Source organism: Penicillium diatomitis (assembly GCF_028827545.1).
Source record: "Penicillium diatomitis strain IBT 30728 chromosome Unknown utg000001l_segment0_segment0, whole genome shotgun sequence".
NCBI classification, from domain to species: Eukaryota; Fungi; Ascomycota; class Eurotiomycetes; order Eurotiales; family Aspergillaceae; genus Penicillium; species Penicillium diatomitis.
Window position 1 is genome coordinate 1308495 of NW_026623173.1, and position 14857 is coordinate 1323351.

General features: G+C 51.6%; 6 protein-coding genes across 6 annotated transcripts; 3 read left to right on the forward strand and 3 right to left on the reverse strand.

Annotated features, from left to right (window-relative positions):
• Positions 1-521: 521 nt before the first annotated feature.
• On the reverse strand, positions 522-3126 carry N7539_000393 (TFIIH/NER complex ATPase/helicase subunit SSL2; the record flags this gene model as incomplete). Its single annotated transcript, XM_056929997.1, has 3 exons — positions 522-2863; positions 2917-3033; positions 3099-3126. The coding sequence occupies 3 exons, from the start codon at positions 3124-3126 to the stop codon at positions 522-524; spliced, it is 2487 nt and encodes an 828-aa protein (XP_056794290.1).
• A 662-nt stretch (positions 3127-3788) lies between these two features.
• N7539_000394 (uncharacterized protein) lies at positions 3789-4336 on the forward strand (the record flags this gene model as incomplete). The annotated part of the gene is made up of 2 exons (XM_056929998.1): positions 3789-3849; positions 3981-4336. The coding sequence occupies 2 exons, from the start codon at positions 3789-3791 to the stop codon at positions 4334-4336; spliced, it is 417 nt and encodes a 138-aa protein (XP_056794291.1).
• A 792-nt stretch (positions 4337-5128) lies between these two features.
• On the reverse strand, positions 5129-5344 carry N7539_000395 (uncharacterized protein; the record flags this gene model as incomplete). The annotated part of the gene is made up of 1 exon (XM_056929999.1): positions 5129-5344. The coding sequence occupies one exon, from the start codon at positions 5342-5344 to the stop codon at positions 5129-5131; it is 216 nt and encodes a 71-aa protein (XP_056794292.1).
• A 2380-nt stretch (positions 5345-7724) lies between these two features.
• Positions 7725-8513, reverse strand: N7539_000396 (glycoside hydrolase family 11 protein; the record flags this gene model as incomplete). The annotated part of the gene is made up of 2 exons (XM_056930000.1): positions 7725-8124; positions 8191-8513. The coding sequence occupies 2 exons, from the start codon at positions 8511-8513 to the stop codon at positions 7725-7727; spliced, it is 723 nt and encodes a 240-aa protein (XP_056794293.1).
• Positions 8514-10695: 2182 nt separating this feature from the next.
• Positions 10696-12501, forward strand: N7539_000397 (RNA polymerase II-binding domain-containing protein; the record flags this gene model as incomplete). Its single annotated transcript, XM_056930001.1, has 2 exons — positions 10696-10845; positions 10918-12501. The coding sequence occupies 2 exons, from the start codon at positions 10696-10698 to the stop codon at positions 12499-12501; spliced, it is 1734 nt and encodes a 577-aa protein (XP_056794294.1).
• A 711-nt stretch (positions 12502-13212) lies between these two features.
• On the forward strand, positions 13213-14817 carry N7539_000398 (Zn(II)2Cys6 transcription factor domain-containing protein; the record flags this gene model as incomplete). The annotated part of the gene is made up of 3 exons (XM_056930002.1): positions 13213-13275; positions 13346-14718; positions 14793-14817. 3 exons carry the CDS (start codon positions 13213-13215, stop codon positions 14815-14817), a joined length of 1461 nt encoding a protein of 486 aa, XP_056794295.1.
• Between the last annotated feature and the right edge of the window lie 40 nt (positions 14818-14857).

Consider the following 14857-nt stretch of genomic DNA (forward strand, 5'->3'; position numbering starts at 1 on the left):
TGCGGAGAGCAGTCCAGAGCTCCCAGTAAAGCGCGACAGTACTATCTGCATCGGCGAACGACTACAAATCTTCAAGTACCGAGCCGGACAGGCTGACAAAGACTTGCAAGGGCCAGGCTGGAGACAAAAGTCTTGATACTCTGATACAAGAAGGGGGCCGAAGATGAAACTTGATTACAGAGTCAGGCCCGGGAGAATGGATTAGGGCGAGTCCGAGACTTCCGGTTATCTCCGACGTCTCAAGCGACCTGTGTAACGCTACTATAGCGACACAATCGAATACACGACGTGATGACGAATGCGCGAGCCTGGACATTACTACCTGGTACCTCTTCATGATGATTCTACCTCAACGGTCTATTATTGAATAGATTTTGTACCGAGTCAAGATTGCACAATACGATAACTGGACTTTGCAGTCAAATTCGCGCCATCATCACCTGTGCACCCACGCAGGTCCGGGGCAGAAACACTGACGACTGCGTGACTTCTCCTGTTCAACTTCAATCTCAGCGCAAAGACTATTGCAACGCGGCCTCGCGCTCCTTCTTGCGACGAAGACGGTCGCGCTCCATCTTCCGGAACAAAGGATGCTGGGCCGCCTTCTCCTTCAACTGCTTGTTCTTGCTCTTATTGTACTCAATGTACGCCATGTCGTCACCGCCAGCCAGACCACTGAGGGTAGCGGCGCTACGCTTGGCCTTGGCCCTCTTCGCGGCCGCGGTGTTGCGTCCTCCGCTACGCATCGAGAACAAGTCATCCGTCACTTGTTCGACATCGGCGGAGGACTCATTCTGCAGCATCACTTCGGTGAGAAGCTCGCGGCGCTCGGACGGGGTCGCATAGTGAAGACCCTCGTAGTCGTCGATGCCTTGCAAATGAGTAATCACCTTGAAAGCGTAGCCCTGGTCGACGAGGAAAGCTTGTCGCTTAGACGAGTAAGTCATTTCACTCGTATCCTTGGAGACAAGCGAGTAGAAGAAGGCGTTAAATCCCTCGTCATTACGGCGCTTGGCTCGGAGAATGCGACCCAAGCGTTGGGCCTCCTGGCGACGAGAGCCATAATGCGAGGAGATTTGGATGAGACATGTGGCCTCAGGTAGATCAAGCGACGTGTCGCCGATCTTGGACAAGAAGATGGTATTGACTTGCTCATTATGCTGAAAGTTCTCCAGAATACGCAGACGCTCATTCTGGCCAGTACCTCCGTAAATGAAGGCTTTGTTCAATTTCCGCGCGTACTTCTCCAGGGCGTAGACATTATCCGAAAAGACAATGATCTTGTCGCCGCGCTTTTCATGAAAGTCGATCAGATACTGGCATGCCTGGAATTTGCGAGGGTTCATGATGTACAGCAACGCTTGCTTGCGCGAGCTTGCCCTCAGATATTCGGAGTAGAACTCTGTGGTCATGGGGCACCAAACTTCGGCGCACTGCACCTTGGCAATGTGGCCCTGTGCAGCCAGTTCCATCCAGTTGGCCTCGTACAGTTTGGGCCCGATCAGGAAATTCAGATCTTTAATTTTGTCATCTTCACGAAGCAAGGTTGCGGTCAAACCAAGCTTGGTTTGCGCCGCAATAGCCGATGTCACTTTGCGGAACATTGACGCCGGCACGACGTGCACCTCGTCAAGAATCATCATTCCCCACTCCCGACCTTGAAGCCAGTTCATCATCTTTTCAGCGTCATAAGATCGTGTTCGAGTCTGAGACACCATGGAGTAGGTCGATACAATGATACCTGTGGACCGTTTAAATTTCTCTTTGTGGTCAGAGGTGAAAATAGCAATGTCGCCAGGGTCGATGGTAGTCCAGCGTAAGAATTCGTTCCGCCACTGGACGACGGACATAGAACTGGTGCACAGGACGATTGTTCCCTTCTTGATGGTAGCGGCAGCCGTGATACCAACGAGGGTTTTCCCGGCGCCACAAGGAAGAACGATGATGCCACTCTTGGCTCGTCCGTTGCCAAACATCTTACTCAGGCTCATTTCCTGGTATGGACGAATTCGCGCCGTGGGCTTCAAATCCATGTCAAGGTTAGGATTGATGGTATCGCCCTGGAAGTCATACTCTTCGAGGGCAGGGCAGCCAATAGCTTGACAACGGGCCTTGACCACTTCGACACCCTCGGGAGGAATCTCGAAACTGTATGTGAGAGCTTCCGCTGGCTCGTCTCCAACATCATCGATGCCGTAGTTTTGCCTGCCGCCTTCGTTTTCATTCTGACCGGGAGCCGACGATTTTGTCTGCTCTGCAGTTTCTCTCACACCGGCTGCATCCTTCGTTCCCGGAATGACGAGGGCACCCATCTTCGGTGCGGCTCTCTCAATAATTCCTTCTCCGTTCGAAATTCTTTGAGGGCCAATGACCTCGTCCTTCAAAAGCATTTGCAGCATCTCTGGCTCCACCGTTTCCACGTAGTACCTATTATGGTACAGCACCATCTTGATCTTGCCATATGACTTGGTGAATTCAGTGATAAACTGTGAGATGCTTTCCGGAAGCGGTGTCTTAGACAAACGATCCAAGAACTCGACGATATCCTCAGGTTTCAGGCCAACCGATACAGCAGCGTAAAGGCTGTGGCCGGTAAGGCGATACTCATGAAGATGAGTGGGACGTGAAAGCGGTTCGGCGATGGTAGTCAGGAAGTCTTGTGCTTGGGGTGCGAGAGGCGAGAAACTCTCCAATGTGATCGTGCCTTTTACCGGTTCGATCCACAGCGGTCGATTGTAGTGGTCGCGCTTGAGAGGGAGATATGAAAGATCTTTGTAACCGAAGCGAGGGTCGGTTTTCTGAGACTGCGAGCGCTTGCTGAAAGACTCAAGCGAAAACTTGTTCACCACGTCTTTTTTCCCGGCTGTTTTAGCAACGTCATCATACTCGGGTCATGGATAGAGCGCTCGACTCTACCTTTCAGGTTGTCCTCCACCGGCCCATCATCCGGGTCCGAATATTCATCGCTGCTGGAGACTTCTGTCACATCAGGTACTGGAGTGGCTCGCTTTGACTCCCTTGCAGATCGGCCAACTGTCAAGAAGGTATCAGCTGTTGTAGACGGACATGAAGGTGGCAAGACCTGGCTCACGACTTACCATCGGCGGCTTTGCGCTTGGGCGGCATGTTGGGGGATTTGACAGCAAAAAAAAGAACCAAAAGTAGGAGAATATGGTGGAGGTAAAAAGAAATAGAGAGAGAGAGAGAGAGATGAACACCACTCGTGATTGAGTGAGGCGAGAACCGCCTCAAGTCTGACGGCTTCAGGCCTGCATGCCACGACAGAGGCGCCGCGAGTAACAGGCGCCCAGTGTAGCGAAGAGGCTCGTGAAAAGCACGGTTTTCTGTATTCGAAGAGGCACACGAGGACAAGCACAAGCTGTATGCCCGAGCCGAGTGCTAGAAGCTGAGGAAATTCACAAAGGGTAATTGACACCGGGTATGGGATGATTGTAGAAATATCTCACTGTCTCAAGCACTCATGTAACAGGCAACTCCGTCACTAATTGCTTATCGGCTCGTGATCCGGCTAGATATATGCCTCAGGCATCCAGCCTTGCCCTCGGAGCTAGCTCGCTCTCGGCCCCACTGACGTACAGTTGAAGAGGACGGATCATGCCATATTCCCTTCCCTCAACGCATTTGACATATTTTTGTCCCAACAAGCCATTATGAATACTGTAAGCATCGGTGACCACAGGAGTTTCTTTTGAGTCATATAGCTGACCATGACTTTCCCTCTCAGATCAGATCGACCTGGTGAGCATACAATTCCGTCATCTGTTGAGATGGCGCCGGCCCGTGTCACATTTGCCGGCATCGCGCTGATTCAAGGAACCATGCTCGATTGTTAGGATTGGGTGGGGTGCTCTCTGTGTTGGTGTGTTCAATCTCCGGATTAATTGATTGCCAAACCGGCACGACAGACATGGTCGGCAGTCGAAAAGTTCCATGCAGACGATCTAACCTGAATTGGATAGCTGGCGGTGGTGCCTACTACTTTGCCAAACAGTCAATCAACGCTGATCGGCAGGCTCGATTCGAGGCTGAAGTCTCACGGAAGGCCCAATTGAAGGCCATGGAAGCCGAGTCCATGCGACAGGCCAACCTGACCACCACTCCGCAGAAGCCTGCCGATGATCCCAGCTTGAAGCGAGCCAACATGACCCGATACCAGCACGCTGCCGACGACGTTGCCTCGCCAAGCACCGAAGCCTCTCATGATCCGGCAGCCACGCGGCACGAGCCCATGAGTGAAACTGAACGAGTACTCGAGAAGGGAAAATACGAGACGGTGGAGCCGTATCGGCCACCGCGAGGAAACCGTCTCAGCTAAAGGATGCAGCTCATCCTGTGGAGAGTGTAGGGGTGATGAAAGGTGTAGGATTACCAGGGGAAAACAAGAAGGTGGAGGTATGAGTGGCGTTGCAAAAGAGCCCTTGGACTCGTTCGAGGTATCAAGGAGATGGCCAGGTCATGTTGGGAAACCTTGTCGGGAAAATCTGCAAAATATGTACATCGGGCTTGGAACAGAAGAAGAGTCGGAGTCATTTATCTCTTTGTGATTTTAGGATACCACTGGCCTGCCTAGCCACCATTTCCTTCGGCGACCATAAGAGAGCTCTAGAGAAGAAAGGATGGGAAAGTAGTCTGTATTTCTGAACTAGTTGTGTGCCGGGAGCATCCAGCTGCGTAGTGATACAAGCGATGATCGGCTGTGTGGCCAGTTGGGCCTTGGAGTAATCAGGATGGTCAATTGAAAGTCAAACCTTAAGAAGCAAACGAGATCTTTGCTAAGCATGCCAGTGGCAGATCCGACCCATGAACGCCTCGTGGTAAAAATATGCAAATGGTCGTAACGTCGTAAGTGGGGTGCCAGCACTGATAATGACTGAGCTATGTGACCGCATAGGGCTCCTGTGACTCCAGGAACGTTGCTCCATAGTGCGCTAGAGCTTTAACGAGCGTGGAAGCACAGAGGGGGATGAGGTCTGTCGAGGGGTGGATGGTCAGTCTCTTGAGTGCGCACAAAAGATTGGGGAAATGGCGTAATTATAGAATGGGGATATCCAGGCAAAGCAGCTTGGAAATCGTGGGCTCATCAAATCACGCCAGACTTCTCTGTCAACTAAGAGCTTGAGGAGGCATACTTTTTCTTGTCCGAGGAGCCTGCCTTTCTCTGTCGGGAACTCTCTAGGGCCGGCGGCACAAAGGGAAGGACCACGCCGGAGACGATGCACGACAGCGCCACTGCGCGCACTGCGCGTGTATTATGCTGTGGGCGATGGGCAGAGAAACGTCGAACCAGGGGACGTGAGATCTCGGCGGCAGCCATGAAAGCCATGTTGAGCGTAGTTCGGCACATGTGTGGAATCTTGGAAATCAAAGGACGTGGAGCGCCAAAGTGTTGAAGGTGGGTTGATTTGCAAGCTGAGATCAGGAGCGAGCCAAAGCAGGCAGTCAACAAGAGCTAAGACTGATCCAAGGCGGTGGTGGATGGTTTTCTCGATTCTCTAGAAGGACATGAAGGGGCGACACAGTCTTGTAGATTTGTGAGGGCCACCTTTGAGCCATTTTCTGCCGCCCAACGAGGGGAAATGGTCTATTTATGAGTGTATACTGTCATACTCGTAACAGTCAGGCCATCCCACCGAGCGAGTGATCCGTGTGGGGGGCTAAATTTGGGACTCCACACCTTCCGTGCACCACTCGGCATGGGCGATCCACCATTCAGATGCTCATAGTACTACAGTAGGTCGGTACCTGGTAGTTGGTCGGAGGTAGTAGTGAGACTGGGTACCTCGGACTTGAACTGAGTACCCTGCTATCCTGATCACCAAGGCAGCAGCAGCCTTGAAATTTGAGCGAAGGGGCCACTGTGACTCACAGAGCAGGTACACCATGGAATCGTACCTCCAGTGCTCACTAAGGAAATCAATCGGGTCACTCGGACATCACATATTTGCGGAGCCGGATGAGCTGATGTAAAATCAGTCCACTTCTTGATAGGCTGCTCTGTCGTCCTCGCGCCTCGTGCTGAAACTGCAGCCGCACTGCCCGTCACGGACTCCATGGAGGAACCCTACAGCAAGGGCACGTGCTCCTATGGTCTGCAGTATCAAAGTGATGATCCATGCGACAGAGATCTTATAAAGAGCTTCATTCGCTTTCTTCACGACTAGGCACCCAGTGAAATATAATTATCCGAGATGCTTATACCAAGTACATGCCCGAGTAAGTTCCGTATGATATACAACCCATGGGGACCTCTTCTGTTCACCAAGTCCAGCTAAACAAATCTCCAAAGTATCTTTTTGAAGATCTACCACTTGGAGAACCACGCTTGGACAGTCTACTAGTAAGATCTATACCGTATGATGTGAAGTCACCCCTGGAAATGACTTGGGTACATGCCCCAATACGCCAGTTGCAGCTCATACACGAGGTACACTACCAGCGTCGGCCGAAGAAGTGGGGTAGGAATCATGTCAGCAGTTCAAGCACCTCCCCACTCCCCCACCAGCCGAAGCGGACAAGATGAGGAGACTGCCGTTCAGTCCTCGACGTAACCACGTGAACGAGCACTTGGGCGTAGTCATGAAGCAACGCCCAGAGACTACCTAGGTATTTCGCGCAGAATCGAATGTAGAGTTTCACAAAGTTCATGTGGAACGTTGAGCGTACGCCACAAAGGAGACTGTCGAATCAAGAATGATGCATTAGCAATCCCCCGCTGCCCAAGAAAGTTACCGTCCATCAAGGTTCTCCTCTGCATAATGAAGCTGACTCGCTTCGGACCGGAGCCAACCCTGGCTGGGGTTTTGGACTGTTCGAAGCGTCACATGACATTTCCAGTTGCAAGGTTCAACACGTATACACCATACAACGAGGACAGTTTTCGAAGGTCCCCTGTGATCACTTCCCGTCGCGCTGGAGGTGTTAATCGAGTCTCGAATAAAGCCGCGAAGAGCTTGGATTATCTGGTGGCACCACATATTTGAACATACTAAGTCATCAACAGATTGCACTCGACTGGGACATGTAATGCTCGATGTTGCTGTACACGTTAGACCTTGGCTATATATACGAGAATGGGCGTACATCACCACAGGCCACGCTGGGACAATTAACCCGAAGGCAAGCATACCTCTGGTTTGATGCCGTGGCCATGAAGAGAATTTGTCAATCTCGACTTATAAAATTGAGCCAGTGCCGGTCGTCTTCCAGGTTCCATGGAACCCATGACTCGGACACCCGGGCACCGAAGGCATCTGTTCGCGGCTGCCATGCACCCCGACATTGTGAGCCAATTACAAGGTTGTGGGAAGGAAACGGGATAGAGAATGAAGAGACAGCCGACGATGACTACACGCCTAGAATCCATGAAAAGAGAGCGTCCTGTATTCCCTCAAAAGTTGGATAAAATCAAACCCCCGCCAACGTCGAACTTTAAAAAGGCCTAAATGGTATAGACTCTCAAAAAAACTAATGTATGGCTGTCCAACAAATTGAATGGATTCACCTCGCTTCAAGGCTGGTGGAAAGCTATACAGGGTTGAGGCCATGATCTCAATGAAACCAAATTAATGCACAAAATCAGTTTTTCAACAGTTCACCCTTCCTGAGGGCTCAAAGAAAAGAATATCCCAGTGTCATCTGGCCCAAACCGTCACAATCAATGTGTTTGTCCCGACACTTCTGAACAATCCCTCGTTCCTATCCATCTAAGCGCGGACGGTGAAGTCGAGGTAACCCTCACCGTTGAAGCCCTCGAGAGTGACCATCTGGAAAACGGGGTTACCGGGACGGAGACCCATGTTCTTCCAGGCGTTGAAGTGGTTGGCAACATTGACAGTACCAGTGGTGCGGTGCTCGCGACGGACAGACCAGTACTGCTTGAAGCTGGTGACGCCGTAGATAATAGGGACATTGTTGTAGTCCAAGCTGTAGACATCATAGACACCGCCGTCGCTGTAGACCTGACCGAGGATATGTCCGTTGCCAGGGGTACCAGTGCCGTGGGAGTCGACAATGTACCACTCGGTGACGGGGTCAGTAGTCCAGCCGTAGATGGCCAGGGTGTAGTCACCGCTACCCTGGAAGTAACCGTCCCAGGAGATAGTGCTATGGATTGTCAGTATACGCGCGCCGAGCCCAGAAGGCGAGGACTGGACAAGGAGTAGAACTCACCGAGGGGAACCGCCACGGAAACCCTTTCCACCAAGGAATTCCTTGTTGGGAGTGTTCCAGCCAAGCTCGAAACGGCCACTGTCCGAGTACTCAGTGTAGCCGATGGGGGCCTTGTTGTCGTTGTAGACGGAGTAGTAGAAACCAGCCTGGTCGACACCGTCCTTGCTGTTGGAAATGAGGACGGAGCTACGCTTGTCGAGAGCGGCCTCGGTCACGTTAACACCCTCTGCGTGCTCGATCTCGGGGTTGACAGCGCTGGAAAGGGCGGGGGCAGCAAGGCCCATGAGGACCGGTACGACAGAGAGGTACTTGGAGAAGTGCATGTTGGCGGTTGGCTGAGGTGGTAGAGGATGGTGTGGAAAGAAGGGATTGTTCACGAGGATGATTTCTCCATTAAAGCACCGGAAATCAAGGTCATTTATATCCAACAAAGTAGCTACCTGGATATTCGAACTCTTCAACGGCTTTTGCTTTTTTTTTTTTTTTTTTTTGGCCTCTCGGGATTGCAGTACGACATGACAGTGCAAATTTGTGGAGTATACTCCATAGATCCGAGATTAATGTGGCCCCGTCATAGTCAAAGCTACCTAGTGAGCAATATCATCACCTGGGCTCGCCTGAGATTTTGGAAGCTTCCTGCTATCTTCCCTGTCAACTCAAATCGTCAGGTCTCACACTCGACCAATGACTGAGATGGAAGTTGGCGTATTTAGCCAGAGTTCACAAGTTGCTAAGTCCATGACCGCAGGATTTTCCATCAATCGAGCAGAGAGAGTATGATCTACCGACTGACAAGACCAACGTTTAGGTCCTCTGTCGGGACATCCGCCTCGTATGAGGATGACCTGATGATGATCGGCTAAAGGTGGCATCGGGCCCTCGTTCCTGATCCGGATGAAGATGAGACCCTGAAACAAAGTGGAGTTTACCCTATCGACGAAGATGGCAATTCTCCGTCCAACGCGATCTCGCCTCGGTTCTCTTCCAGGCTTGTCATTGCACTCCACCGCTCATCCTGCGATCTGATGGTCCGCCTAATTGTTTCTTCCTCGCTGTCTCCCGGTACTCTCGCCATACAGGTGAAACAGAGCGCTCCACGGTTCCACTGGTTCTCGATGTTGCAGTTCCTTCTGGAACGATAGTGACCGGAAAAGCGTTGCCGGAGTCCGACCGAATATTGACCGACAATCAGCGAATCACTTGTAGGATCCTAATGACGACCTAGCCTCTCCAGGCGAGGCGTGAACAAGAAGAGACAGCCATTGCTCATTTGCACCATAATTCCGGAATGAATTGCATTTGAAAATCGACACAGTACAGAAATGTCATATCGAAAATTCTTGCATGGATTCGCAGAGGAGACGAGAATCTGCACAAGATCACTAGGTGGCAGTGTCGGGAGGCATTTTTAGCGGACGCGACGGAAAAGCCAAGCTCTCGATGCCTAAGCATTGCCAGTCTGCCCGGCCCAGGATCCAGAGGGGACTAGGTAGCTTAGCACGAGAGGGCGTTTGGCGTTATACGCTCAGGGGTTCAAGCGTTGAGGGTGGCCGCGTTGCTCCAAGCATCCGGTGTGGATCCCAGTTCATCTACCGAACTTCGTCGACACGGCCGGTTATATTGGAGATTATATTGCTGTAAGACATCCCAACTGGAATAGCAGTCATGGACCCATGCTTTTGATTGATTTTGATTGCTTCTGAAAGATTTTAAAGCTGGCCCGGTGCTATGAGAACGCGTCCTTCACAATCCTGACCCATAGTAAGCTATATTCATCAACCTACCTCGCTACTACTCTAAGTACTCACTATACCACGATGTCCATTTCAAGCGATCATTCTATACCTCCAATTTCACCATTCCGCTCCAATTTGAATACAGTGAGACACCGCTGGCAAGGGTAGCTTGTTGCTAGAGCATTATATCTGCCAGATTCTCCCCGATATCCCTACTATTCAGTATTCACAAATTGGAGGATCCCTGCCATCTCACATCGCACACAATGCCCGAAGGTACACCATGGGTATGCAATAAACTGAAGGATGCCTTGGATAGTCTACAACCACCGAGTCTCTCCAAGGCTTATTGAGTAGCAACGAACAAGGTAGTTGATAGTTCATTGAAAACGTCAATCAGGTGCCTCCACTAGCGTTTGAGAGATGCACAAATTACAAAGCCATTTACCGTCGTGAGCAAAGCAATCTCCCAGGAGGGACATACTTTATGTTCTCATGGAGAATTCAGAAGACATGTAGAATTGATCTATGACCTCGGCCAAAGGATTCATATTTTTGTGTATTTGATAGTTCAACATAGAATTATAGACTCTGTGGCTGGAAATGTTGGGGCCTGGGTGCCTGGGTGCCTGGGAATGTGTTATCGGGGACTGCACGATCCAGTCACGTGAGATAAACAGGCCTACATTCCGAGCTTCCCATGCACCATGCCTTTCTGCCCGGTACCATACAGTCCGCGAACTTCGAGCACTGAAGCCTCATAGTCTCAATGGCTTCTCACCAAATAGCCATTGCGAAAGCTTCCTTTGCGGCTGGCCTGTTGCGCCCAGATCCATTGTCTGTTCCGCGGGATGATATTGCTTCGTTTCACTCGACCCTCGACCGCGCGCTGAATCATTGCTCCCCAGCAAATATCCAGGTCTGATCCGTGACTAGCTCTTTTTCCCCGTCGCGCCACAGTCATGCTAAAAAAGCCCATCGGTCGACACAGGCGTGTAAAGCATGGTTACTTGAACATGTTGCCTCCTCCGGTAATCGTGTTGGAGGGTTGGCCAAGTATCTTGTCGCAATCGCTAGCTTGGCTGATGAGCCGGCTACACTAGGCACGAAAAGTGGTCCGCCCACTGGCGGTGGTGGTCGATCTGGTCCTTCGACAAAGCGTCGCCGGCTTCACATATTGTATCTTCTGAACGATCTCCTTCATCACAGCAAATACCACCTCGAGACAACGGCCACCTTTTCTACTGTGAGCGGGTCTCTACAATCGCACATCATTGAGCTGGTCGACTGCGCTGCCGCGTATGATCAAGAAAAGAACCCCCGTCATCATCGGCGTCTTGACGAACTGTTGGAAATTTGGTACGAGAACGGCTACTTCGGCGCCGATCTTATTCAGAAGCTACGAGAGACCGTCAAGAATTCGTCATCGACTGGGACTGTGGTAGGTCAGACGTCGGCAGATGTTTTGATCGACGAGTCAAATAGTGTGAAAAAGGCCGCTGGCAAGGAGACTCCATTCGTTATGCCATCCACACATGGCGATCCTGCTACCCCATACTACGACCTCCCGGCTGGCAATTGGATCCCTCACATCATTCCCAATTCAACGATTCCACTTCGCCCGGACAGCATCAAGCCATTGCACTTTCTGGCTGGCCCAGCAGATCAACCACTGGTTCAAGTTCTGAAAGACTTTATGCAAGAAGTGAATCAAATTTATGACACGGAAGAGCTTCTGAAAGATGACGAATACATGGACATTGACGAGCTTGGTCAACGGATCACGCGTGATGAGATTACAGGCGAGATTTTGGATGGGGAGACATACTACGGCTGGTCTCGAGCTTTCTGCCAGCAGATGAAGAGAAGGCCACATCCATCCCACAGTCGCTCCAGAAGCAACAGCAGATCGCCTGTGAGCCACAAACGGAGATACAGCGATAGCTCGCTGAGTGACGACAGTGAAAGATTGCGTTCACATGGCAGGATCAGCGCGAACGATCGGGACCGAGGGCATCGCCCACCTCTCGGCTCACGCTCTCCAGGCTTTCCCCGTGATAGATCACTATCACGCTCGAGTGAGGATTCCTACAGGCCACGCGAGCCATCATCATCACGCTTCGCACCTCCTGGCCAGAGCTCTTTTAGTCCATCTCACCAACCTCCGCCGCCACCACCACCACCACCACCACCACCACCACCACCACCACCGCCTCCTCCTCCTCTCCCTCCAACTTCTCTCCAAGGTCATCCCGCATCCTACCAGCCAAACAATCCATACATTCCCCCCTCTTATCACGGGCCCACTCCCGGCGCCAACTTCAATCATCCACCTCCACCCTCTTACTCCGGGCCCTGGCCTCCTGTGCCACCCCCACATATGTCAGGAATGCCGTATCCGCTCGGCCCAGGTATGAACCTTCCGGCGTTTCCTGGCCTGTTCCCTGGACAGCATCATCCAATGCCTATGGCTCCGGGTCAACAGCCACCCCAAGGACAGCATCAATATCCTGGCCATCCTGGCAGCCATCGCGGCAGTGGTTGGAACCAACAAGATGGGCGAGGATGGCAGTAGCTGTCGGTAATTTATGGCATGTAATTTTAGTGATACAAGAATGAAACCACTTGCGTGCCTCGCCTTCCATTCATTTATACAAATATGTTGACGGCTGTCATTCCGACCTTGCCTTAGGACTCGGTCACAGATTCTCAACACGTTTGTCTTCTTGACAAAACTCATAGCGATATGCATTCAAGAAAGCTACATAGTGTGAAAGAACTGTCAAAGGTAACTGGTTCTTTGTCCGTCAGCATGGTTCGCCCTGGACATCACGTGGACACCAAGACTCCAGCATACCACTGCCTATTCAGTGAATTGATTTTGCGACGCATTTGATACTCTTGCTTATCATTGAAGGATGTCCGCTTCACAAAACAACCTGATGGACTTGAGGTAAAATTGGCCCCACTTTATTAGCTAGAAAAGGCAATGCAGCAAGCTTGGTACCAAGCAGTCCAAGGCTAGATCGGCACGCTCCGCATGTTGTTGCCAAGCCCGGAGAACTTTTGGAACTTTTGACGTGGGGGTCCATTCGTCAGCCTAGATTCCAGCCTCAGCATTCGAGTGTCAAGTGCTCGTCCCTTCAACAATCGCGCTGTCTTCAGTGAGCGAGCCGAAATTTTGATGGGCTGCGTCTAATGTACCAGCTCGATGAGTCAATCTCGACACGTATGTTGAAACCAATGAGAATTTTCTTCGTCTCTCGTGGGACTCTCGTCGCAGGACATGGGAGGAAACCCAGCGACTCCGTCAAAGGCCTGTCAGCCATGCCGGGTCAAGCGACGCAAGGTAAGGTCATGGCCCAGGACCCGGGTCTACTAAATGAAGGCAAAAGTTCTTGACACATTCCTCTCTTTAGTGTGATATGTTGCGACCTGGATGCTCGCAATGCAAGAGGGCAAACATTGAATGTGGGGGCTACCGGGACTCGTTTTCCTTGCGGCTCCGCGATCAGACATCGCTGGCGGCGCAAAAGGTTCAGAAGTCCAGATCAGCGGGCTCGACTGGTTCGACGCCGGATGAAAAAAGCGAGACACGCAACGCTGATGCTATGACTCTCGTGAAAATTCAAGGACCGTCGCAAAGTCCAGAGTCACTAGCCATGGGCTATTTCATCCATGTCTATGCGCCGAGTTCCACATTCGAATATTTGGCCGAGCCTGCTGCGCTGATAACAGACCTTCCAGAAGACGCTCTCTTAGCGCCTGCCCTGCTCTTATTCTCACAGAATTGGCGATATCCACAGGCTCGGTCTCTTGCTCAAAAACATTATGCGCTTGCCTTGAGGGCGACGAACAAGTCGCTTTCCAGCCCCGACTTGGCGACAAGTGACAGCACCCTCCTTTCCGTTCTTTTACTGAGTCTTTTCGAAGCACTGATTTTTCAGGGTCGCTCTGATCCTGTCAATTGGAATGCGCATACCCAAGGAGCCATGGAGCTGCTACGACTGAGGGGGGAGGAACAATTTCAGCGAGATCTGGGCCGCCGTCTATATCGGCATGCGTCCTTGAATATTCGTACCCAGTGTGCTCAAGTCGGCGTGCAAGCCCCATTGTCATTAAGCACACTTGAGTCGTCGTATCTCGACTGTCCAAGACCAAGGGAGCACCAGCATACCTGGCTCTTCGGGCAAATCGTCAACGGCATTGCAAACTTTCGAGCGAGACAGCACGAACTCTCTCCATCAGAGATCTTCCAGAGTCTCCTCAGACTGGACTCGGCCCTGTCGAAGATCCTGACCAATCTTCACCGAGATGAGCCGTTTCGCTCTCTGGACGCGACGACATTGCAAAAGCCCGTATGCGGCTTCCGTGGACGAATCGATCAGTATCCGTCTTTTAGAGCTGCGCGCACGATGAACACGATGCGCATTGTGCGGCTATTCGTCATCCAAATGCTTGACCAGGCTCTCATATCCATACCAGCTCAAGCGGGAGACATGCAACCAGACCTGCGTGCTCGAGCTCACAAGCTAGTCCAGACGACCGCAGTCGATATGATCTTAGAGATCCTGTACAGCGTAGCGTATATCCTTGAACTTTACGACAAGCCGAACCTGTCCGCTCGATCTCTGATATACTGCTTATCGGGCGTTGCGGTCTTCCGCTTTGCTCCAGCCGACGCCAAGGACTATGCAGTGGAGAGGTTGAAATTTGTGGGTGAGCGCTACGGCTTTCCGCAGGCTATTGATTCGGCGAACATGGTACTGCAGGTGAAGGAGCTTGAGGATTGGTAAGTCAAGTCGACGTCAGTGTAGTTTCAGAACGGGGTTGAGCGGCCTGGCATACGTGGCTAACTTTTTCTAGGATCCATCTCGCGGTGCTTTCGTAGCATGGAGGTTGGATTCTATTGCAAGTGCCTCGTGAGGAGG